The sequence below is a fragment of the Castanea sativa genome, chromosome 3 (genome assembly GCF_040712315.1).
Source record: "Castanea sativa cultivar Marrone di Chiusa Pesio chromosome 3, ASM4071231v1".
Classification (NCBI taxonomy): domain Eukaryota; kingdom Viridiplantae; phylum Streptophyta; class Magnoliopsida; order Fagales; family Fagaceae; genus Castanea; species Castanea sativa.
The window spans coordinates 49838479-49862671 of NC_134015.1; the positions used below are offsets into that span (position 1 = coordinate 49838479).

The 24193-nt window shown below is 35.2% G+C and overlaps 1 protein-coding gene, 1 long non-coding RNA gene and 1 pseudogene across 2 annotated transcripts; all 3 read right to left on the reverse strand.

Moving 5' to 3' along the window:
* Positions 1-3048: 3048 nt before the first annotated feature.
* On the reverse strand, positions 3049-4146 carry LOC142629105 (RING-H2 finger protein ATL46-like; annotated as a pseudogene).
* Positions 4147-4527: 381 nt separating this feature from the next.
* Positions 4528-10309, reverse strand: LOC142626799 (uncharacterized). The gene is made up of 3 exons (XR_012842665.1): positions 10057-10309; positions 5021-5137; positions 4528-4921 (listed from the first exon to the last, which is right to left on the reverse strand). It is a non-coding gene; the product is annotated as an uncharacterized LOC142626799 (long non-coding RNA).
* A 6168-nt stretch (positions 10310-16477) lies between these two features.
* LOC142627005 (uncharacterized) lies at positions 16478-17572 on the reverse strand. Its single transcript, XM_075800779.1, has 2 exons — positions 17214-17572; positions 16478-17130 (listed from the first exon to the last, which is right to left on the reverse strand). Exons 1-2 carry the CDS (start codon positions 17550-17552, stop codon positions 16744-16746), a joined length of 726 nt encoding a protein of 241 aa, XP_075656894.1. The 5' UTR covers positions 17553-17572; the 3' UTR covers positions 16478-16743.
* Between the last annotated feature and the right edge of the window lie 6621 nt (positions 17573-24193).

Sequence of the window (24193 nt, forward strand, 5' to 3'; positions counted from 1 at the left end):
AATTCATCTTTAAATTATTATTTTTTATCTCATACTTCGTAAAGAGTTTTTTCATAAATAATTTAGAGATAAAAAAGAAATTTTCTTTAATGGTTTAGAAATGAAAAACAAAATTTTGGTAAAATTTAAGAATGAAAAGTAAAATATTTTTAATAATTTATGGAAAAAAAAAATTTCAATTGTTTAGAAACCAACCACTAACTTTTTAAAGTTTAGAGATAAAAAAACAAATTTTTGCTAAAGTTAAGAAAACAAAATAATAATAATTTTTTTTTTTTTCAGTCACGATAGGGTAATAGGCAATGGCTAGGGTTTATGCTTAAACCCTAAACTAAAACCCCATATCCCTTCCTCTACAATTCTCAAAACCCCATTCCAATCCCACAAAATAAGAGAAAACCCAGATGCTTCTCAATCGCTCAGCTTCACTGCTTTACCTCCACAAGCTCTCACCTCCTCCTACTAAATTCTTTTCTCATTTCAAACACTCATACTCTCTTCTTCTCTCTAACCCTTCACCTTTGCCACCACCACCACCATTACTTCCTTCATGCCCTTCATTTTCTTTGCCCAGGGCCAGCTTCTTTTGCCTGAACCCACCTCGCCAAAGACAAGGTAGACCTTTTGCTACCGCCACTGCTGCTGCTGCTGCGGAAAGGCTTGTTAACATTTCCTTTTTTGTGTTTCATTTAAAAAGAGGAAAAAAAGCTGTCAAAAAAATTGTCAAAAGAGATAAAAAAAAATTTTGCCAAAAACTGAAAAAATGTCAAAAGTTGAAAAAGTTACACAAAAAATTACTCAAAATGTGTTGTTAACAGGCACCTTACAGTGTCTGTTAACACAACCCTAAAACAAAAGTCTGGAGGAGAGTGAGAAAAAATAATGAGAGCAGTAAACGGTACATTTGTGTTGCAGCCACCCTTACAGTAAATGGAAAGAAAACTGCTGGGGCAGTCTTGAAACAGATGTTTACAGATGCCAATTGGGTCAGTGGAAACTACCTCCATTGTCACAACCCCAGGCGCCCCATCTATTTCTGGTTGCCTCTATTTTCTCTAGTGATATTCTTTTCCCCTTGCTAGTAACACATAGTGAAATATTAGGTTTACTGCTGGCTCAATGGAAAATTTTCGGTATCACAATGTGCTGTGTGTGTGTGTGTGTGTGTGTGTGTGTATAAAAATTATAGTATGTATATTAACTATAGTGTGTACTATTTAGGTCTCTTCCTCTAAAGAGTAAGTGCATGGTGATGTAATGACTTATCTTAACAACAATTGCTAAATGCCAGTTCAGTCACTTACATTTAGCCCACTATAAGGCTGTTTACAACCATGCAAAAGAATTATATTATGGTGCCATAGCACATGAAATGATGAAATCATACACATGGTTGGAGATGTTTACTCCATGCACTATGTTCATATATGTATGCATATACGTCTTTTTCTATATTTCCATGGTGATCCTTTTGATTCACATTGTCAATGCCTAAATGCTATCGGTGGGCATGAGTTCAGTTATAAATTTTGGACCACTTCAGGCTCAGGGCCAGTGACAATTTAATCCCTTGCTTGGTACATTGAAGTAGTCTGTAGATGAGCATTATTAATTTTTCTGTGTAATAACTAATAACGAAATATTGGATAATAGAATTGAGAGGGATGGTCAGGTCATATATATGAAATTTGTGATACATACCCATCGCTCCTGAACTGTGTGGGTCAAAATTATGATATCTTCCACTTTAGCAGATCCTTAGCCAACTCATTGGCAATTTGGCAAATGATTTAACAATAGCTTGATTGCATTGCCAATCATTAGTGTAGAATTCAGGTGAGGCCTTGCATGTTTGTTGGGTGGAGCCCATAGGTGTGCAGCCATTATCATGTGCTTAGCTCATGGAAATTAGTGTCGATTAGGAACGGGAGGAGTCAGAAGGAGGGAATTTAACCTCAACTAATACTTCAGGTGGGAAAAAAAAATGCAACTCGAGTGATTTATGTTGCGATATATCTCCTTATGTTCCAGTTCTAGCCAAATTGCGTGACCTTTTTATCTAGTAATGACTTAGGGAACTCACGGTTTTCTTTTTATCTGGAGTTGACTCAACACACCCTGCATCAAATTGTCTCATTTTTATCATAATCAAACACTATTCATTTATAATATATACCACCACCAATGTTGGCACTTAAATTGGAGTGTGAGGTTGTAAAATAGCTAACCACCACCAATGGTGATGCTCTAAAGAAAAAGTAAACTAATTTAATAATTAGAGTAAAGAAGCATATAAATTTTGAGATATTAAAAATTAAATTAGTAGCAAGTAGCAATGTATCACAAAGATCAACCTACTCAAAATATATAACGAGTCAATGACAAAGTTTTCTTTATCACATCAATGAGTTAAAAATTAAAAATAGAGAGACAAACCACGTAGAAAGGGCAATAAAGTGACAACAAATATTAATTTTTCTCCAATATTCCACCATAAGCATGTTTTAAGGTTTTTTTTTTCGCTTTTGTTTATAATACTAAGACAGTGGGTATGCTAAAAGTCATGAAGAAAAAAGAAATGTATGGTGTAAGTTTAGGCAATTGTTGAGAGATTAATGAGATAACAGTAAAAATAAATAAATGTGATATTCTAGGTAACAGTAAAAAAACTTAACAAAAAGAGGTAAAAAAAACAAAACCTAAATTCAAAATTAAAGCGCTATATGGCAGAACATCATGCATTCTCGCATTATATATATATATATTGATATTGATCGGATACTTCCTAACTTTTGCCCCCAAAAAAAGGCACGAAGGAGGAGGAATGCGTCAAATTGTAGATTTATGGAGTTCAAAAAAATGATGAAGTGCAAGAGCATTTTCCACAGAGTTCAAAAAAATGAGCAGCATTCACATAAGTTAGCATTTAGGTAAGGAATTATCCATTCATTAAGAAAAGAAGGAAAAAGCTTTTGAGAAATGGACCTATTGACAATTTGACATAATGCAAAAATGTAAAAAGCACATTGAATACCTTCATGGTGAACCCTATAATCTATCAGACCATGGCAAAGCCACAGTAAGAGAGGATGTACCAGTGGACCACTGCTAGATCTTAGAAACAGAAAAACTACACCTTCACTTCCAATGTTAATCTTCTTCCCCTCACCATCCCCATCCCCATCCCCCCATCAATTGTGGAAGTCCCATTTTGTCCCTCTCCCTTTCACAATTCTCATACTACCACCCACTCTATTGGGACATAGAGCAACTTGCAGCTCGGAATCAGCAACCACATATTGATATGATCCCAATGAGTAACATCTTGCATCCAAACTACTACTGCTGGTCTCTCCCACTCCTCTCTCTACTACAGCTCCTACTCCATCATTTGAGATTCTAAATTTGCCAAGTCCCACAGAAAATACACTCTTTTCACTAATAATGGCATTTTCTACAGGCTTTTGACCAGAAAGAAACCCACTTGCCCCATTGCTTGAAAACCCATTTTCTTCCCTTGGGTCCTCAAAACAAAAAACTGAGTTTTCAATGGAAAGCCCAACAACCACAGGTGTGTAAAGGTTCCCTCTACAAAGAGGGCAAGTTGAATTAGATAGTAACCATGTGCCTATACAACCAATATGAAAAGCATGGCTAAACATTGGAAGCAACCTCAACTTGTCTTGTTCTGAAAACTCCCAAAGACAAACTGCACAATCAAATGGCTCTTTCAGACCCATTATCTCTTTATAGAGGAAAACTAGGAGAGCATCTGTGAAAGCTTGATCTAGGTCAGAATCAAGAAAGTTGAAAGGGTTGTTGCATTTGTCTCTTAAAAGCATCAGACTCAGAAATCTCTGGGTGTCTGTTTGATTCACTGATTGATGATGAAGATCTATGTTTTGTGAGAAATCTAATAGGCAAGTGAAGTAGATCAGATATAAAAAAGATGACAGCTAGAATAACTATGATAAAAAGAATTGCTGGGCTTATGTTACTTCCAGATAATGATGATGGGCTCGGTTGTTTCTGGTAATCAGGATTATACGGCAATGAAGGAGAAGAAGAAGGTGAAAGTAGATGAGCGAGAGCAGGGCTGGTGAGAAAACCATTTCTCAGTCTGACTTGAGATGGAACCAAAGACATTTTAGGATATTGACATACTAAATTCACCACCATTTTTTATCAACTGAATTGCAACAAACACTCAGTTATCAATGTGTTAAGTGTAACCCTCAAGACACAATTTTTCCTTGCTACCTTTGACAACAAAGAATCAAACCCCGACTCATGTAATGTGGCAAACAAGCAAATAGTCAATTGTATTTCTTGCACTCACAAGAAACCCAAATACAGTTTAATCAAATAATATGCAGAAAGAATCTAATTTTATTTTGACTCAGATTTGTAAACCAAACTGGTTAAAAGGAAAATATTTTATTGCTACCAGAAACTCCAGTTCTTATCTTTTGCATTGACAAGAATGAACATTGAAAAAGGAACAGCTTTTCATAGACAGTAACCATGTTTTGTAAAGGTTTCCTCTATAAAGGGGGCAAGTTAAATTAGACAGTAATCATGTGTCTATTGACTGTTTTATACAAAGAACTATAAAGGAAAACATTTTGACAATCAGTTGTTTCAAAACAGAGTCCAAACTAGCTTGTCTGAATTCCACACACAAAACAAGAAGGAAGTAATTCATGTACAGAGGTTAATTCAGAACCTCAATCACTTTTCCTTACTTTTTCTCTGCAACTCCCCAAAAATATGAGTTGTCAAAGCCTCTGCCTATCCCACTATGGGACTCTTCAATTTCTTCTTTTTGGTCCCCCTTCTTGTCCATATCTTCTACCATCTTCGCAACAAGTGAACAAAATTTTTCTAGGCGAGGCACATCCTCAACAATGGAACCACGTAGCTACAAATACAAAAAGAAAAACAAAGGGGAAATTTAAAAACAGTAATTTTTTACAGTTAAAAACTTATTTACTAATTAAAAAAATTAAAAGCTACTTACAACAGGAATTAGGCTATATTCTCCAAAATCTATCCTTTTCATCTTCAAGACCCTTTCCGGGCCTAAGACATTAAATTTTCTGTGAGTGGGAAGTTCATCAAACAAATACTTCTTGCGCTGCATTAAAAAAATTTAAAAAAACAAAACAAAACAAAACAGTTTCACAAGGTAAACAAATTAATTGGGAAAAGGAGAAAAGACACAAAATAACAACATAGAGGAAAACAACAAAATAACCTACCTCAGCAGATAAATAAGTCACATCATACTTTGTTAGTAAGACAAGCTTGCCCTAAATTAAAAATAAATAATAATAATAACAACAAAATCATAATAAAAACACATAATTTTAAAATTAAGAACAAAAAAAACCCACATCCACGTAGTCGATGGTGCGTTCGGATGCTTGGCAAAGAGCTTTCATACTACTACTACCAACTTGTAAACAAACTACTAATGCAACTCAAATAAGAGGAAATTAGGCGTAAATGCACTTTTGGTCCCTACATTTTGGGGTCATTTCTATTTTGGTCCCTACATTTTCATTTCACCACTTTTAGTCCCTAAATCAATTAACGCGTTCTATTTTGGTCATTACCGTTACTCACTTAACAGAAATTGCTGATGTGACAAACGGCGTCCACTGTTGGCACATTAAATGCTGACGTGGCCAATAAAATAATATTAAAAATGCCACGTCAACTTATAAATTAAAAAAAAAATATTTATTAATTTTAACTAATAAAAATTTAAAAACAGATGGTTTAAAAAAGAAATTAAATTAATTAAATTAAAAAAAAAATTCTTTATATTATGTTCTTCCCAAACATCAAACCCACAAAACTCAAATCATCCTTTTTCAGATCTAGGGGTAGAGGAAATCAAACCCTCCTCCATATAAACATCAAACCCACAGAACTCAAATCATCCTTTTTCAGATCTAGGGGTAGAGGAAAGGAATCGAGCTCGCGATCAGAGCCTTCTTCGGAGACGAAATCATCACAGGGCGGCGGAGGCCGTGGCGAATCGAAGTGCGAAATCCTATTGTGGAGCTGTTCTTGTTGCGAGTAAGGACTATGAGTTTGTCTAGGGCTTATCATAGCGGTTTGTGGAGGCTCGCGGGGCTTGGAGTCGACGATATCTACGTCTCCGGCTCCGGCTCCAGAACCGGCAGTTGTGGCAACGGCGGCAGCAAAGGAAGTGTAGTTGGGAGTAGTAATGACGGAGCATAAGCGGTGGTGCGGAAGAACGTAAACAGCGCCGTAGGAAGAGTGAGGTCCATCCTTCATTGTGAGGGTTTTATGGTTTTGAAGTGGAAGAGAATTGTGAAGGTGAAGAAGAAGAAAAGGTGAAGGAGAGGAAGAGAGCATGCTAGGTTGAGAACTGAGGAGAACAGCGTCGTTTGAAGTAGTAGTTTTTTGGTTGGTGATTCGGCTAGGTGATTGCGTTTGGTGATTCAGTTAGGCTTTTTCAAAACTGGGTTTGATGTTTGTATTTGGTGATTCAGTTCTTATTTATGTTCTTTGTGTTTTTTGAATCTTTGAACTTCTTTGTATTTTGTAAATCTGTGACCTTTGATTTTACTTTTTCCATGTTCACATGTTCTTGATTTTTTTAATTTTCTCGGTAACCAAACATATTATTTGAGGAAGAACATGAACATGTTCTTCATGACTGGGAAGAACATAATGTAAATTTGCTTTTTTAATTTAATTTCTATTTTAAACCATCTTTTTTTAATTTTTTTTATCAGTTAAAATTAATAAATATATTTTTTAATTTATAAGCTGACGTGGTATTTTTAATATTATTTTATTGGCCACGTCAGCATTTAATGTGCCAACAGTGTACACCGTTTGCCACATTAGCAATTTATGTTAAGTGAGTAACGGTAAGGACCAAAATGGAATGTGTTAATTGATTTAGGGACTAAAAGTGGTGAAATGAAACTGTAGGGACCAAAATAGAAATGACCCCAAAATGTAGGGACTAAAAGTGCATTTACGCCAAGAAATTAATTATATACATACTTTTATCACATCCTTCACCCATTTGGACTGACTTCTTAAATCAACCTAGATGACATGCAAAAAAAAAATTTAATATTACGGTTATGAACATTATGCAAATACCACAAGTTCTTAACATTACACAAGTAGAAACAAAAAGACCGCAGTATTATGAGGAAGAAAACTTACCATAGAATAGAACCCTGGAAACATCGGGAACGGCTCAATAGGCTTAATCAGACGAACGTCTATTTAGGAATAACCCACCTAATATGAACATCAGAATTGAGAGTGATGCTGAAACTGTTGTTAAATTTTTAACTAGTAAAGCTGGTTGCAATGATGTTAAGCTAATAGCGTTCAAGAGAAAATTTGTTGTTCCTTACAATTTAAAGGTTATATGGATAAATGGTAAACTCAACCGAATTGCACGTAGCCTTGCACAGTATGCATGTGAGCGTCAAAGGCTGGAGAGTCTTAATCATAGCACAGGGGCTGCATTTGTTGTAACAACAAAGAGGGAAAAAGCGTGGGATTATGAAAACAGTTTTCCAGCAGGTTTGATTGCCACTATATTAGAGGACTATGGGAGGAGAATGGTTAAGGTCAAATTTGAAAGTAACAACATTGTTGACCCTGTAAGTTGGCCAATGTTACTTGATGGTCCCTGCTCCAATGCAAAAACCGTTAACCGTTACGGTTCATCCAACTGTTAACGATTCTTGCATTGGAACAGGGGCATCAAGTAACATTAGTCAACTTACATAGTCAACAATGTTGTTACTTCCAAATTTGACCTTAATCATTCTCCTCCCATATTACTCTAATATAGTGGCAATCAAACCCGCTAGAAAACCGTTTTCATAATCCCACACTTCTTCCCTCTTTGTTGTTACAACAAATGCAGTCCACATGCTATGATTAAGACTCTCTAGCCTTTGACGCTCACATGCATATTGTGCAAGGCTATGTACAATTCCGTTGAGTTCTCCATTTATCCATATAACATTTAAATTGTAAAGAACAACAAATTTTCTCTTAAACTCTATTAGCTTAACATCATTGAAACCAGCTTCACCAGTTAAAAATTTAACAACAGTTTCAGCATCACTCTCAATTCTGAGGTGGTTAATATTAGGTGGGTTATTCCTAAAAAGATGTTTGGCCCAGGCAACAATGGCCTCACCTTCCAACAAAGAAGTTTTCTAAGCAAAATTTATTGCATTTTCTTGGCAAAACCCAGCACTAATAGGAAACTGGTTCTGGTCCCTAAGGATGAAACCCATTATAAGAAAAGTCGTAGGTGTGCGCCTTCTCATTGCCGCATCAACAGACAAGTTAAAATCTATTGTAAAGTCAGGTTCCCTAACCACCTCCTCCAAATAAATTGGATTACCCACACAATGAGTTTTCCCAAAGTTAATTTTCTAAAAGTGAGTCTACATACAAAACCCCATTTGTCAAAAGCTTCAAAATAATCAAACGCAAAAATATACAAAGCAATCAGAACACAATTCTCACAAAGCAATGGAAACAAGGACAAACCAAAGTTTTACATAATAAAGAATTTTACATTATATTTTTAAGTAGGATTTTGCTAATGTGTGCCCTAAGAGCACACAATAATTAATCATTTTTGGAAATATTTTCTCGAAAATTGACAACTTTTTCAATACCCGAGAAAATGTTTACAAAAATGGATAGCTTAATGTGTGCCCTAAGGGCACACATTAACCGGACCCTTTTTAAGTAATTCGCTAAACCACTTTTTCAGTTTTCTATAACTATTGAACGTTCTGTAAACCAAGCTACCATATCAGCATTTCAGAGGAGTGAATTCTGGAAATAGTGACAGTTCTGCTAATAGTACAAGAAAACAAGAACCTAGATCAACAAACATTAAAAGCAGCTTTATGGTATTAACAAAACCAGAAGGAAATATCACAACATGCAAATTCTTCATAACACTATTATAATAATCACAGCCCTCCTCAAAAGCATAGACTACCAATAGAGCCTAGTTTCCTATCTTTGTGAGATGTGATAGCCTTACAAATAACATGGAACCCTTTTCCTATTATACTCTCTCCAAGTATAAAAATGTAGCAGAAAAATTTTAACTAAAGCAGCACACTTGCATCTAGATCCCAAGTATATATACATGTGTGTGCGCATGTGCGAGAGTAAGTCGGCTAGAAACAAATAACATAAATTAGATTAAATCATCACTGGGCTAATTACGCTCAACAAGGAAAAAACAGACTCACAAATAAACACCATTGTGAAGAATAAACACTCCACTTCATATTAGATAGACGATATGTCATCATGAGTTTCATCTAAAATATAGGGAATACAGTCAGGCAGTCAGCTTGACATTGATGACACGTCAATTTTAAAGAAATTGCTAGACACCAAAAAATTGCCGATTATTTCACACTCAGTGCCTTTGTGGTGTTGCCCAGGAGATGGGAATACTTGTGAGATACTCGGTGCATTTTTTAATCAGTCCTCACTACCAGACAGATTTTTAAATCAACAAAAATAATAATTAAATTTCTATAAACTAAATACCCAATTAAATTTTCATATCTCATCACTCAAATCTCACCACTCAATATCTCAACTCCTATTCTTCAGTTATCGGAGTTGTTCTTCACTTCAAACTAGGGGTGTGCTCGGTTCGGTCGGTTTTTATGGGTAAGGCCAACCGAAACCGAATATTTCGGTTTGTGAAATTCTCAGCCGAAACCGACCGAAATGACTGGAAATCAATTGGTTTCGGTGGTATTTCGGTTTCAGTCGGTTTTGGTTTTCCAAAGAGAGGATTATTGAGATTTTCAAAACCCTAACTTTAATCACATATAACAAACAAAGTAATAGAGCAACAGAGAGAGATGTTGAACAAATTAGAACGATAGAGAAAGAACAGCTTCCTACAATAATTGTTAAACAATTTACACACAAATTCTAACATAAAATTGAAAATATTTTGAATAAGCAATAGAATCTAACAGACAAATTTACCGTTGCTACATCATAGCAGGAGCCACAGTATGTCTCATAATGCTTGAACCTGCCACCATGTCTCTACAATGATTTCTCAATCTGAGATTCTGAATTGAAGAAAGAACAGAGATATGCCTCTAGTCAGAGAGAAGAGAGAGGTATGGCCATGGTCCATGGGGCTTAGAGAAAGAAAAGAAAGAAGTATTGAGGCGGCTAAAGTGAAGTGAGAAAGGTAGAGACTTAAGAAAAGAAGAGAATGGGGGAAGGAAGCGGCTGAACTGAGAACTGAGATATTTATATCAGGTTTTAAAAAATTAAATATTAAATAACAAAAAAACCCACGCGAAGGCTCGAACCTGGTATCAATTAGGCAACACACAAGGCGAGTACAATATGTCTAATATATATATATATATATATATATATATATCGATTTGGTTCGGTTGGTTTTCCGGTTTAAACGCACACCCCTAAGGATGCAAGAATGAATAGATAGACATCCCTTCAATAATTTGGAAGAGATGAAGCTCCAAACTAAAAGAAATCAGTTAAGGAAAGTGATAGAGCTTATTTTGCTGAAAACTGAAAACACTGTAACAAATAATTAAAAAACGCAGATTGTAATTTTTTACTGTAGCTTAGCTTTTTGTATTTAAGGGTTGCGTTTTTTACTGTTCTCTTTTTTTTGTGCCTTCTCTCCTCACCCACCGTAGCTCAGCAAGCAAGACCCTGGTAGAGAATGCCTTTGGTGAGGGATAAGAATGATGGTGACGGGTCAGATTCCCAAGAAGGACGACGATACAAATCGATTAGGGAGGTGAGGAGTGGATCGGAGCTGCGCAAATGGTTCAGGGGAAGATCGATTTCGCCATCGACGATACAAGCAAAGATCTGCAACTCTCTCTCTCTCTCTCTCTCTCTATCTAAGAGCGCGACTGCAAAGCGCGTGGCGGCTCTCTCACGCATCGCCTTCAGCTGAAAATAAAAAAGCTGCAGAACTAGTAGAGCTTCTAGAAACCACTTTCTGTTCATCGGCTCCAAATTTCAGGTACACTTTCTTTCTTTTTCTTTTCTCCTCAACTTTCTAGGGTTCCAAACACGTCTTACCTGAGTCTACTCCTTTTGTTTGACTCCAATCGAGCTTGGATTTCTCAAATCCGTTCTTACATTAGGTTGAATTTCGATTCAATTTAACCTCTGTTTGGTTGCCGAGAAAATGCAGGGAAAACAATATTTCGGTTTCTCAATTTTAATTTTTTTCCTCTTCAATTTATTAACTGTGTCTAAGCGAGTTAGAAGTGAAAAAGAAAAAAAAAAGTCCATGTTTTTATGTTGATTTCTTAATTTCCCAAGCAATCAAACTGAGGATTATTGAAATCCTTGCACTTTCTGAATATTATTGTTATTATCCGAATTATTACCAAGAAATTATTATTATTGTTGTTGTGGTTGTTGTTATAATATAAATTTGGTTTGAATTGGTGTAGGAAGTGGAAATGGCTAATCGAAAGGAGGATGAGAAAAATGAACGAATTATACGCGGTCTACTCAAACTTACTGAGAATCGTTGATGTATCAATTGCAATAGTATGGTATGCTATCCAATTCCCTTCTCCCCCATTATATTAACTAATAACTGAGATAGTTTTAATTGCCAAAACATTACATTTCAGAGTTGCTTTGCTGTATTGCATTGTGAATTAATGGAATTGGACTGCACGCGATCATTGATTGTTTTTTTATTAGTTTCTATTTGGCTTTGTTTAAAATGATGTGAAGTAAGCCAGTAAATAACTTGCCATGAACTAGTGAGAAATTGATTAGTAGTGGATGTCATTAACTGCGGCGATCAATTCATTGAAATCTATACTTGGTTTTGTCTGTTTCTTGTTAATATCATTGCTTAGGATATGTAAGCTTGACACGTGTACAATAACCGTTTATAGGGAAATCAACCACTGAAAGCTTTTATCAAAAACCGCATCTTTCAAGCATTATACTCAGACTGAGATAAACCTTTAGGATACCTCTAGAGATGCAATCAGTAATTAGAAAGACCTTACTGAAATCAGGGTATATTATCTGGATATCTGAAGAAGGATAAAATTTGCTACAAGCTTTTAATGTTTTAAGGATTTACTTTTCTTTTCTTTTGTTGGGGTAACGGGAACTGTTTCGCTATATTTTTCATTGAAATGTGATGCGTCATCAAATGTGATGCGTTTTAATCCTCACTTGCTATGGTGAAAGGACAAAACACAATTGATTCCTTTACTTAAGTGGTTTCTGCTTCTCTTTCTTCCTGTTCCAGATCCTTCTATGGTACCTCCAAATGTTGGCACTTTCATTATGTAATGGGTTATAAAGACAAAATCTTAAATTTATAACCATGTTACCATGTTATGTTAATTATTTTGTATTCTTTTCATTTAATAGGAATCCTGTCTCAAGGAAACTATGCATTTAAGATTCTTCCAGTTTTAGAGAAAAAACTCTTCAAAATTTCTTGAACATTCTCTTGGTCTATTGTTTACTTCTGATTTTTGGTTAGAATTTTAATGTCTGTGTGGCTTGTAACATAAATTGTTTTGAATCGATATATCAATCATGGCTTTCACTTATCAAGAAAGAATTGATATGTTGATCATGACTTTGATTAATCTCTAGATCAAAAAGTTCTTGGAATTCAGGTTATTTTGAGCAGACACAAGATGAAGTTGTTGTTTTAGTGTTTTCTTTTAGGATTTACTTTACCTGGAATAAAATTGCATCCAACAGTCCAACCTCAAAATCATCCCACTGTGGTAGACTCTCTAAGATTGTTACTTGTTTATAGCAATTTTTAAGTTGGTGCTCACTTACATAAAAAGTATTGGCATTGTTACTAAGAAGTTCAAAGAGTGTTTACACTCAAATTTTTCCTAAATGGAAAAGTAGATATGGTTTGTTTTACAAGTTCTACTTTATCTTCTGCTAAGCAGGGACCTCAATATGTTTGCACAAATTTTTGGACGTTTGTTTGCACCACCTGCAGTGGAATACAGTATAAGTGTTGATGTTTCTTAAAATTTCCTTTTCTTTGTGTGTGTTTGTGTGTGTGTGTGTGAGAGAGAGAGAGAGAGGGCAAATAGTATTTCCTTTGATGTCATACCTACAATCTGTTGATTAGTGTAATTATTTTTCAGTCGGGAGTTTACACATCGAGTAAAATCAGTATCAATGGCCAAACTCACTTCACAAGAAGTTACTGCCCTTCAAGAAGGGGGGAATAAGGTAGACATGCATGGATTTTTTTTGGAGATCTGCCAAGTTTTCTTTCTCTTTGTCTTTTTATCTTCTCAATTTTTCATGTTGCTTATCCATTAAATTGTGAAGTCAAATCCTTTAACCTTTCCGTTTGTTTTTGCAACAATTTTCTTGTATTTAATTCATTTTCTTTTTTACTGGTTTCTTACAGTGGAAGCATCAATTAGCTGCAAGAGTAGCTGCATCCTTCGGAACTTGCATTGAAGTTAAGGTGTATGATGAGAAGTTAGCTCTATTGCAATCAAAACTTTGAAATCTTTCATTAAAAGTTGTACCACGTGATAGAAATATTGTGAGGAACATTTCTTAAATATGAATGTTAGCATCCATAGGCATTGCAAATTAGAATATATTTTTCCTTTTGTTGTATATGTGTATCTAAAACACTTTGCCAGCAATTTCATACTTCTGATTCTTATTCTTTTGTAAGACTATTTTTAATCTGCAAGTTCAACGTCGTTTACCGTTGTAATCTTAAAATTCATTGAGTTAAAGGTAGATACTGTTGTAATCAAGGTATATACAAATGCATAAATTAAGTTTGTGAGCCATTAGCTCTGATTACCAAAATCACCATAATTTGAAAATAGTATATATATTCACGAGGTAGTGAACCATCAGTTATGGTCTCCACAAAAAATTACCATAATGTGATATTTTCACGAACATATCGATGCTGTGATATTGTTACGAACCTCTCTCATCTCAGCTTCATCCAACATTGAGATCACATCTGCCATGGCATCGTAATGACCTCCCTCACTACGTCCATATGTGCCCCCTGTAGAGTTGGAATGTTCACCGTCGTTGTTTTCATGTGCTCTAACGAAATTGTGAAGAACCATTGTAGCAACAATGATGCGAGCTTGAGTGCGTAAGTGAAAGGGTGGCATACTTCTCAAAATTTTCCATTTATTCTTCCAAACTCCAAAAGTTCGTTCTATGACCGAACGAAGTGATGAATGGAGATAATTAAATTTCTCCTTTGGACGATGCAGTTGTTCACCTCGGTTAAATTCGGGGATGTGGTACCTCTCCCCTTTATATGGTGCAAGGAAGCCTTGCTTCATAGGGTACCCTGAATCAACAAGATAGTACTTCCCTGCAAAATTACACGTTAAGTGCATTAACATTTGAGATTACATATACATACTTTAATACGGTCAATTATTCTGCATATTTACAAACCTGGTGGAGGTTTTGGGAAGTTGACACTCTCATTATTGAGACAGCTTAAAAATATCCTTGTGTCATGCGCTGACCCTTCCCATCCAACACAAGCAAATGTGAATTTCATGTCAAAGTCACATGCGCACATGCAGTTTGTTGTGACGATCCCTTTCCTGCCTCTATACGGGTGTTGCTCATCAACAGGTACGACCACTTCGACGTGGACCCCATCAATCGCACCAATGCAACCCTAACCATTGCCACAAAAAAACAATGTGAAAAGGTATACGCGGTATGACAATAAAAATATAATTTGAATAAAATCAAGTTAAGATACGAAATTCACAAAGTACCTTGAAATGTGGCCAATATCGATCTGAATGCTGAATATGTTCTGGCACATTACGAAATGTACGATCAGCAGGCTTGATAATGTCTGGTGCCATAACGGTGGCTAACAATGTAACTACCGTGGCCACGTGTCGATGCACTGTCTCACCCGAATGCTGAAATCTATCCTGCACTACTCTGTTACCCAAGGCATGACCAAGTACCACCAATGTCATTGCCACAGACTCTTCCACGCAAACTCTTTTGGTACCGTTATATCCATACTGAGTGCGCAATGTATTACACAATTGTCGAAACACATGGCTTGACATTCTAAAAATATTGCGACATTTCTGCTCATTTCCATTTAATATATATTGTACCCATTCATACCCCGTTTGTATATTTGTATGCATTGGTACTTTGGTCATATAGGTCTCCACGTAAGCTACACATGCACACCCAACTATATATGCCGCGAGTACAATGTCGTCAGTCAGGTCGAAGTCTGAATCATTTACCAAATCCATCCTTCTTGAAGATTTAGGAATGCGTTATCTGACCAATACATACATATTCACCAATCAATTGGATATAAAGCAATGCCACAGTACAACGTGAATTAATACAATGATTTTTATGTTATTGGAAAAAAAAAAATCTTAAATCAATTGCATAAACTACACATAAAATTCATCACTAGTGAAAAGCTAAAAAATGGATTATTGTTGCCATAGTGGAGTTTCTTATTAGAAATTGCTACACGTAAACATGACATATGATTTGGATTTTTTTTTTTTTATAGCTTTTACCAAACTTTTACCAATATAAGCTTTTTTTTTTTTTTTTTAATTGATTTTTTTTTTATAGCTTTTAGAACCGTTGGCCACTTTTTATTTTATTTTATTTTTGTTATAGTTTTTACCAATATAAGCTTTTACCAAACTTTTACCAATATAGGTCTTTTATTTTTTTTTTATAGCTTTTCAAGTGGAGAGAACCGTTGGTTTTTTTTTAAAGCTTTTAAAGGGGAGAAAACCGTTGGCCACTCTTTTTTTTTTTTTTTGGTTATGGTAATTACCATAAGCTTTTACCAAAGTTGTACCGTTGTGACTTTTTTTATAGCTTTTTTTTTTTTCTTTTTTTTTTTTAGCATTTAAAGGGGAGAAAACCGTTGGCCACTTTTTTTTTTTTTTTTTAATAGTTTTTTTTATAGAAGCTCTTACCAAACTTTTACCAATATAAGCCTTTTTTATAGTTTTTTTTTTGTTAATGTTTTTGTTTATAGCTTTAACCAATATAAGCTTTTACCAAACTTTTTTTTTTAAAGAATCATATCAACAATGGCACATGAAAAATGTTATTCATTTTAAGGCCAATTTAATGATCACAACCTATCATGGAATACTCAAGGAGTTCATATATTACTTCCTAGCAGAATGTAAAAGATGAGTACATATCCAAATCAAGATGAAGACACTGACCAAGAGAGGCCAAAGTTTTTTAACAGTAATAAATTTTGAAGACATATTTGTGAACAAATAAAAAATAAAAATAAACAAAAAAGAGTGCAATAGGTAAATTTTTGAAAATCCGATTACTACACAACACCACATTGAAGCAACCCTATCGAGACAATCCCCTTTCGTTCAGAGAAAATGAAATTGAGGATTCCTTTGGAACTGCATCTCTAGCCACTTCAGCTGGATGTCCTTGTCATGAACAAGTGCTGTAAACATGCTCCTATTCACTGCTGTTTCCATGAAGAAGAGGGTGCTAAACATAAAAAGACGATCGCCCGATTGCACCCCAGGAAGACTCAACACCATGTCCAGAATTTCTTTAAACTCAGTAGTTGCTGTGTTTGTAACTGGTGGACGAGTACTTACAGTTCTACTTTCAACAATAACATTTGAGATACTCTTCAAAGAGTCGGACATCTCTTGCACAATCGAACGCTTTTTTTTTTTTTTGTTTCTTGCAAATTCCCCTAGCAATGTGGACACTACTGAGCTTGCCTTTCCCCTTATCTATTGCCGGTCCTGCCCTCGACAATGATGGGTCTTCAAGCTCCATTGGGTCAACATTCACAGGGGATTGACATTGGGGGTTAACAAACTCTTTGCTATCAACGGAGTCCCCGAACCCTTCGGTGCTTTCCTTTGGCATTGGACCACTAGTGCAAAATGCATGTTTTCCCGTTGCAACTGTGCCTCCATACATGATGTCCATGGAGTCAAGATTCGGCATTCCTTTTTTTCTAAAGGTTCCTGCTATGGGACATGCCTACATGTAGACAACCAGTAATTAGAACACAATATAGTTGTAGGCAATGGAAGTGAACTCAAGGACATGTGAAGTGAACTCACCGCAATCTTTCGGGTCCACCAGTCATCAGCAGCATCAAGCCGCCCAGTTCCAGCGTCAATACCCAACCCACTCTCATGCTCAAAACAGTCCTTATACTTCCTCCAAATTCTCCTCAGATGATCCCATTTATTTTTGAACTGCTGGTGAGTTACCACTTTTCCCATTTCTGCCAATTGCTTAAGAACTTCGTCAACCCCTTCCTTTCTCAAATATCCTCCCTTCCTCTTGCCCTCTAGGACTTGGACAGCACAGAAATCACAAAATGCTTTTACTTCATTCGGTTCTTTCCAATCTTGCCTCACATCATCACCACCATCATTTGATTTCCCCTTACCCATTTTTGCTACAAGCTTGGTCTATACTCATTGAGGCATTTCAACAAACAAGCCGTGTGCATGATATGCAATTGGTTACACATGCCCACATGAGAAATAAAAATTAAACTCACATAGCCACATACTATTGTCATGACAAACACAAAAAAATTGAACACATTCAACCACAGCAACCACGCACACACACGTTGCACACAAAAAAACCCACAAATTCAAGCCTCAAGCCTCATGGAAAATAACCACAGTATGAGAAGAGAGAGAGCAACTTACCCGTGAATGCAGATGGCCACAATGGTGGCAATGGTGTCCCAAGCAGCGAGAAGGTGTGCTGGAGCGAAGGAAGAACAGAGCTCCGGATCGGGTGGATTTCTTCCGTGTATTTACGTGATTCAGAGTAATGGGTTTCCTTTGGTTTAATGGATTATTGGTGGGTGGGTGGGTGGAGTTCATTGAAGAGGAAGAGGACAGATTATTGATGAAGAGCAATGAAGATCTGCCACGGTAGCTGGGAGAGAGAGGGGCTGTGCGAAATTAGCCGTTGGGAGAGAGGGGGCTGTGTGTTTGGTAAGATCAGTAATAAATTCGAAGAAGAGAAGAAAGAAATATCCCTGCTACTGACTCAAAACGTACAACAGTGAAGAAAAAAAAGCACAGAACAATGAAGAAAAAACAAAACAAGAAAAGGAAAAGGCCAACGCGTTAGAAACAATGACCAATGTGTTTTCTCTGCTTTTGGTGTCCATCTACAGTACACACAAGTACTGTGCACTTGCGTTAAAAAATATTTCAACTGAAGCTCTTGCATTTTCTGTCTTGTGCACTGTAGCCGTGGGACCCATGCTGTGCTGGACGCAAACGCCAAACGTAGGCCACCAGACGCTATCCAAACACTACCTAAGGAAAAGTGAAAGAACAAGAAGTCTAGTGTATGCACAGTGAGCCGTTGTAGTGCACGTGGAACTCTGACTTCGATGTTGACAATACATGTGGGACCCAAGTAAGTCAGCAAAATTGCGAAATTGCCCTCATAACTCAGTTTTGAGAATTTGAAAACACAATAATGAATAGCTTTGGCTTTTTTTGACTTTATCGTTTTGTCTTTTGTTAGGGTTGGTTTGGGATATGGATTTAAAAACTGAAAATTGTTGTTTAAAAATATTTATGGAAATACATGTGGGTAAAAAAATGTGTAAAAAAATGTGTAATGTTATTTAAAAAATAAAAATGGTTATTTGAAAACACAAACCAAACACCCTTAATGTTTTATATTTCACAGTGAACCGTTATAGTGCATGTGGAACTCTAACTTTGACGTAAACACAAACCAAACACCCTTAATGTTTTATATTTCACAGTGAACCGTTGTAGTGCATGTGGAACTCTAACTTTGATGTTCACAACACATACATGTAAGACCCAAGTATATCAGCAAAATTGCGAAATTGCCCTCATAACTCGGTTTTGAGAATCTGAAAACACAAAAATGAATAATTTTGGCTTTATTTGACTTTAGTGGTTTGTCCTTTTGTGTATTGTTAATATTTTATATTTCTTAACTTCACCCACCCACTGTCCATTTAGTGTGCGTTTAGGAGGGCTGAAACGTCCAGCATCTGTGTTTTAGTTCCTTCCCTTTTTTTTTTTCTTTCACTGGGACGCGCATTGTGTACTATTCGTTGGCCATAAATAGTAATTTTAGGCTAATAAACAGTAATTTTAAGCGTGAACAGAGTTTACATTAAAAAAATATTTTGCTACAGTGTTTTTCAGTTTTCAGTTTCAGCTACATCCAAACAGACCCTTACTAGCCTAACCTGTGACTGTGAGTGTATATAATTGTGTTTTTATTTTTTATTCTTTTTTTAGGAGTGTATGTAATTGTGTTGATCGGCTATACCAATGGGCGTGAACTATACCAATGGGTGTTAAAAGAAAGTGAACAAGACATTATAAAAGAAAAAAAAAAGTTATGTAACGATTTTAAAATATGAAAATTTATGAAAAAAATTATAAAATTTTATATATTTGTATTTTTTTATTATTGTTGTCTATATATGAATTTCTTTTTTTATTAAATTATGTAATTTATACTCATTAAAAACCACCTGAAAAAATTTATTGCCACTGCTGACAGAGACAATTTTTACTTATATGCAGTATGCACACTAATCGGAATTTATTTGTTGCTGCATCAAAGACTTTCAATCATTCGGGGTTTTTATGCTTTCCTTTCAATCATCAAAGATTCTTGATCTCTTATGAGTTCTCATCTGTAATAATAGTCAATATTAAATTTTTTTTCTTAGACGACACCTATGCAACAATAGACCACATCCTAATAAATGAAGCACAAAAAAAAAAATACAATGACAAAACACACACAACTTGTCAGCAACAATTCGAACTTTGATGCACTATTATGTGTGTAAGAGCATTCTCATTGGCAATTGCAAATGAAAAATGTAGAGGAAAAATACAATCAAGACACAAAAAGATGTTGGCAGTCGAACTTGTAAAACATCATAATAAATGAAGCCCATAGAACCCTTGTGTATAACTCCTAAAATATAAGTAGTATATCAATTATCTTAAATAACTTGGGTGCCAACCTTTCAGTAGCAATAGAATTCTTCCTTTTGCATTATTTTAAGCAATACCAAACCTAAGGATATATCTAACCCTTAGGGTTAGATGATTTTGTTGAACAATGCAAAATGAGACAGCCATGTTGAAATCAAAAGAAGAAAAGAAAAACATATGTTGTGTGATGGACGGTGGTGGAATAGATGAAGAATATAGAGTTGAGGGTTATACTTAGATAGATGGGTGGCTACTCACAAACGCCTAAGAGTTTGTGGGTTTGTACTTTGCACTTTTTTCTTTTTTTGATTGAACTTTTTCTATTTTTTATAAACTGTTGAACTGAATTTAGGGAGGTAAAATTTTGTAAATTTTCTATTATTGGTATTATACAAAAAAAAAAAAAAAAAACAATGACAACACACACAACTTGTCAACAACTCGAATATTTATGCACTATTATTTGTGTAAGATCATTCCCATTGGCAATTGCAAATGGGAAATGTAGGGGAAAAATACAATCAAGGCGCAAAAAGGTATTAGCAATCGGACTTGTAAAACATCCTAATAAATGAAGCTCATAGAACCCTTATGTATAACTCCTAAAATATAAGTAGTATATCAATTATCTTAAATAACCTGGGTGCCAAACTTTTAGTAGCAATAGAATTCTTCATTTTGCATCATTTTGAGCAATACCAAACTTAAGGATGTATCTAACCTTTTGGATTAGATGATTTTGTTGAACAATGAAAAAGGAGACAGCCATGTTGAAATCAAAAGAAGAAATGAAAAAGATATGCTGTGTGATGGACGATGGAGGAATAGATGAAGAATATAGACTTGAGGGTGATACTTAGATAGATGGGCGGCTACTCACAAACACCTAAGGGTTTGTGGGTTTGTACTTTGCACTTTTTTTTCTTTTTATTGAAATTTTTATATTTTTTGATAAACTGTTGCATTGAATTTAAGGAGGTAAAATTTTGTAAATTTTCTATTACTGGTATTATACACAAAAAACAAAAAAAAAACAAAAAAAAAAACAATGACAACACACACAACTTGTAAACAACAACTCAAATATTTATGCACTATTATGTGTGTAAGATCATTCCTATTGGCAATTGCAAATGGGAAATGGAGGGGAAAAATACAACCAAGGCACAAAAAGGTGTTGGCAATCAAACTTGTAAAACATCCTAATTAATGAAGTTCATAGAACCCTTGTGTATAACTCCTAAAATATAAGTAGTATATCAATTATCTTAAATAACCTGGGTTCTAACCTTTTAGTAGCAATAGAATTCTTCATTTTGCATCATTTTGAGCAATACCAAACCTAAGGATATATCTAACCTTTAAGATTAGATGATTTTGTTGAACAATGAAAAAAGAGACAGCCATGTTAAAATCAAAAGAAGAAAGAACAAAATATGTTGTATGATGGACATTGGTGAAATAGATGAAGAATACAGAGTTGAGGGTTATACTTAGATAGATGGGCGACTACTCACAAACGCCTAAGGGTTTGCGGGTTTGTACTTTGCACTTTTTTCTTTTTTTATGACACTTTTTATATTTTTTGATAAATTGTTGCACTAAATTTAGGGAGGGAAATTCTATAAATTTTCTATTACTGGTATTATACACAACAAAAAAATGACAACACACATAACTTGTCAACAACAACTCGAACTTTGATGCACTGGTGGCGAAAGCGTATACACAAAAAGAAGGTGTTGACTATGATGAAACTTTTTCGCCAGTAGCCATGCTTAAATCTATCAGAATTCTCTTATCCATTACTGCTCATTATGATTATGAGATTTGGCAAATGGATGTCAAGACTGATTTCTTAATGGCAATCTTAAGAAGAAATCTACATGATGCAACCGGAAGGTTTCATAGCAAAGAACCAAGAGCATATGGTGTGCAAGTTGAAAAGGTCCATTTATGGACTTGAGCAAGCATCTAGGTCATGAAACATTAGATTTGATCAAGCAATCAAGTCATTTGATTTTGAACAAAATCTTGATGAACCATGTGTGTACAAAAGACATCGAGATAAAGTAGTAATGTTCCTAGTGCTTTATGTTAATAATATTCTACTCATAGGAAATGATGTAGGGGGAATGTTATCGGTTAAAATTTGGTTGTCAAGCCAATTTGATATGAAGGACTTGAGCAAAGCTAACTATATTCTAGGGATCAAGTTTTGGCAAGATCGAAAGAATAGGATGTTAGGTTTGTCACAAGCTGGATATATAGATAAGGTTCTAGAACGGTTTAACATGCAAAACTCCAAGAAAATATTACTTATTTTTAGACATTGAGTTCCTCTATCTGATGACCAAAGGCCTAAGACTTTTGAGAAAGAAAACATGATGAGACAAGTTCCCTATGCTTTTGCAATGGGAAGTCGCATGTATGCTATGCTTTGTACTAGACTGGATATTTGTTATTCAGTTAGCATGATCAGTCGATATCAATCAAATTCAAGTCTTAAACATTGGCAAGCTGTAAAGCATATTCTCAAGTATCTAAGGAGAACGAGAGATTATATGCTTATTTACCGTTGTGAGGATTTGATTCCCATTGGCTATACGGATTCAAATTTTCAGCTAGATCTTGATTTTAGAAAGTTCACTTCAGGTTGTGTGTTCACCTTGGGAGGTGGAGCCATAAGTTGGAGGAGTGATAAACAATCTTATATTGTCGACTCCACCATGGAAACGGTAAAGGAAGTTGTTGCTGCTTGTGAAACGGCAAAGGAAACTGTTTGGTTCAAGAAATTTATTTCTGATCTTGGTGTTGTGAGAACTGACCAAGTTTTTATTACATTGTTCTGCGACAATACTGGAAAAAAGAAGGGGAGAGGACAGATTAAAGAAAGAGAAAGAAAGTTAAGGACAAAATTGTCTTTTGAGTCAAGGAGTAATAGACAATGGTCAAAATTGAAAATTAACACTGTTTTTCAAACAATATAATTAGTAGACACTGTTTTCAAACTATATTTTTTACTAATATCTTGAGTTTAAAAGAGTTAATTTTGGGCCTATAAATTGAGTATTTGAGACTCAATTTCCATGGTCTGATAATGTCTAATGTGACATTTTTTTCACGTGGTGACCACCTGAAAATTGAGTCTCTAAGACTCGATTTACAAGCCACCCAATTTAATTCCCAATTTTGGCTGAAAATGAAGATACAAAAAGACTTGTGGGCATGACCCCTCCATCCAAGCCAACTAGCCATAATAGACTAAGCCTAGAATTATTGAGTCCTGATCCTACCTACTCCAATAAATATGCCTGACAAAAGCAAACCTCAAACGTAGAAAAAGAGAGAAGTTTTAAGCATCTTAACCCTGTGACTCTGCAAACTAAGAAAAAATAAATTATGTACTTTGAAATTTTTTTCCTACCTACTCCTTTAAGAGCATACCTATCAACAATTCTAAAAAATTTAGCATTTACCATTTCAAAACCCAATTTTATAACATATAACACACCATTTTACAATAAAACTTATATCAAAACTTCTATTTTTTTACCATTTCATTTAAATTTTAAATTTTATTTTTTATTCATTTTTAATTCGGTCTCTCTCTCTCTCTCTCTCTCCCTCTCCCTCTGTCAAAACTCAAAAGTTGTCTCTCTCTCCCTCTGTAGAAGACTAGAACCTCTCCCTCTCTCTGATCTGCTCTCAAACGGGTGCTCCATGTCTCTGATCTGCTCTCAAGCCCATGCTCCATGGCTGACCACCAAGCTTTGTTGGCCTAAAACATTTCTCACCCTCTTCATCAGCCTAAAACACTTCTCACCCCTTTTGGGTATTTTGGAAATTGATTTTCTGTTATTTTGGAAGCTGTTTTTCTGTGTTCATTTTTTTTTTCTGGGTTTTTTGGAAGCTTACTTTCTAGGTATTTTGGAAATTGATTTTCTGGGAATTTTGGAAGCTGATTTTCTAGGTTTTGGAAGCTAGTTTCTGTGTTCGTTTTGTTTTACTGGGTATTTTAGAAGCTGATTTTTTGGGTATTTTGGAAATTGATTTTCTGGGTT

Bases quoted from the DNA above. Each gene is read 5' to 3' on its own strand.
- LOC142627005 (XM_075800779.1), bottom strand. From the start codon at position 17,552: ATGGGTAAGGGGAAATCAAATGATGGTGGTGATGATGTGAGGCAAGAT. The intron at 17,131-17,213 runs GTGAGTTCACTT...GTCTACATGTAG, and splicing joins GGTGGACCCGAAAGATTGCG to GCATGTCCCATAGCAGGAAC.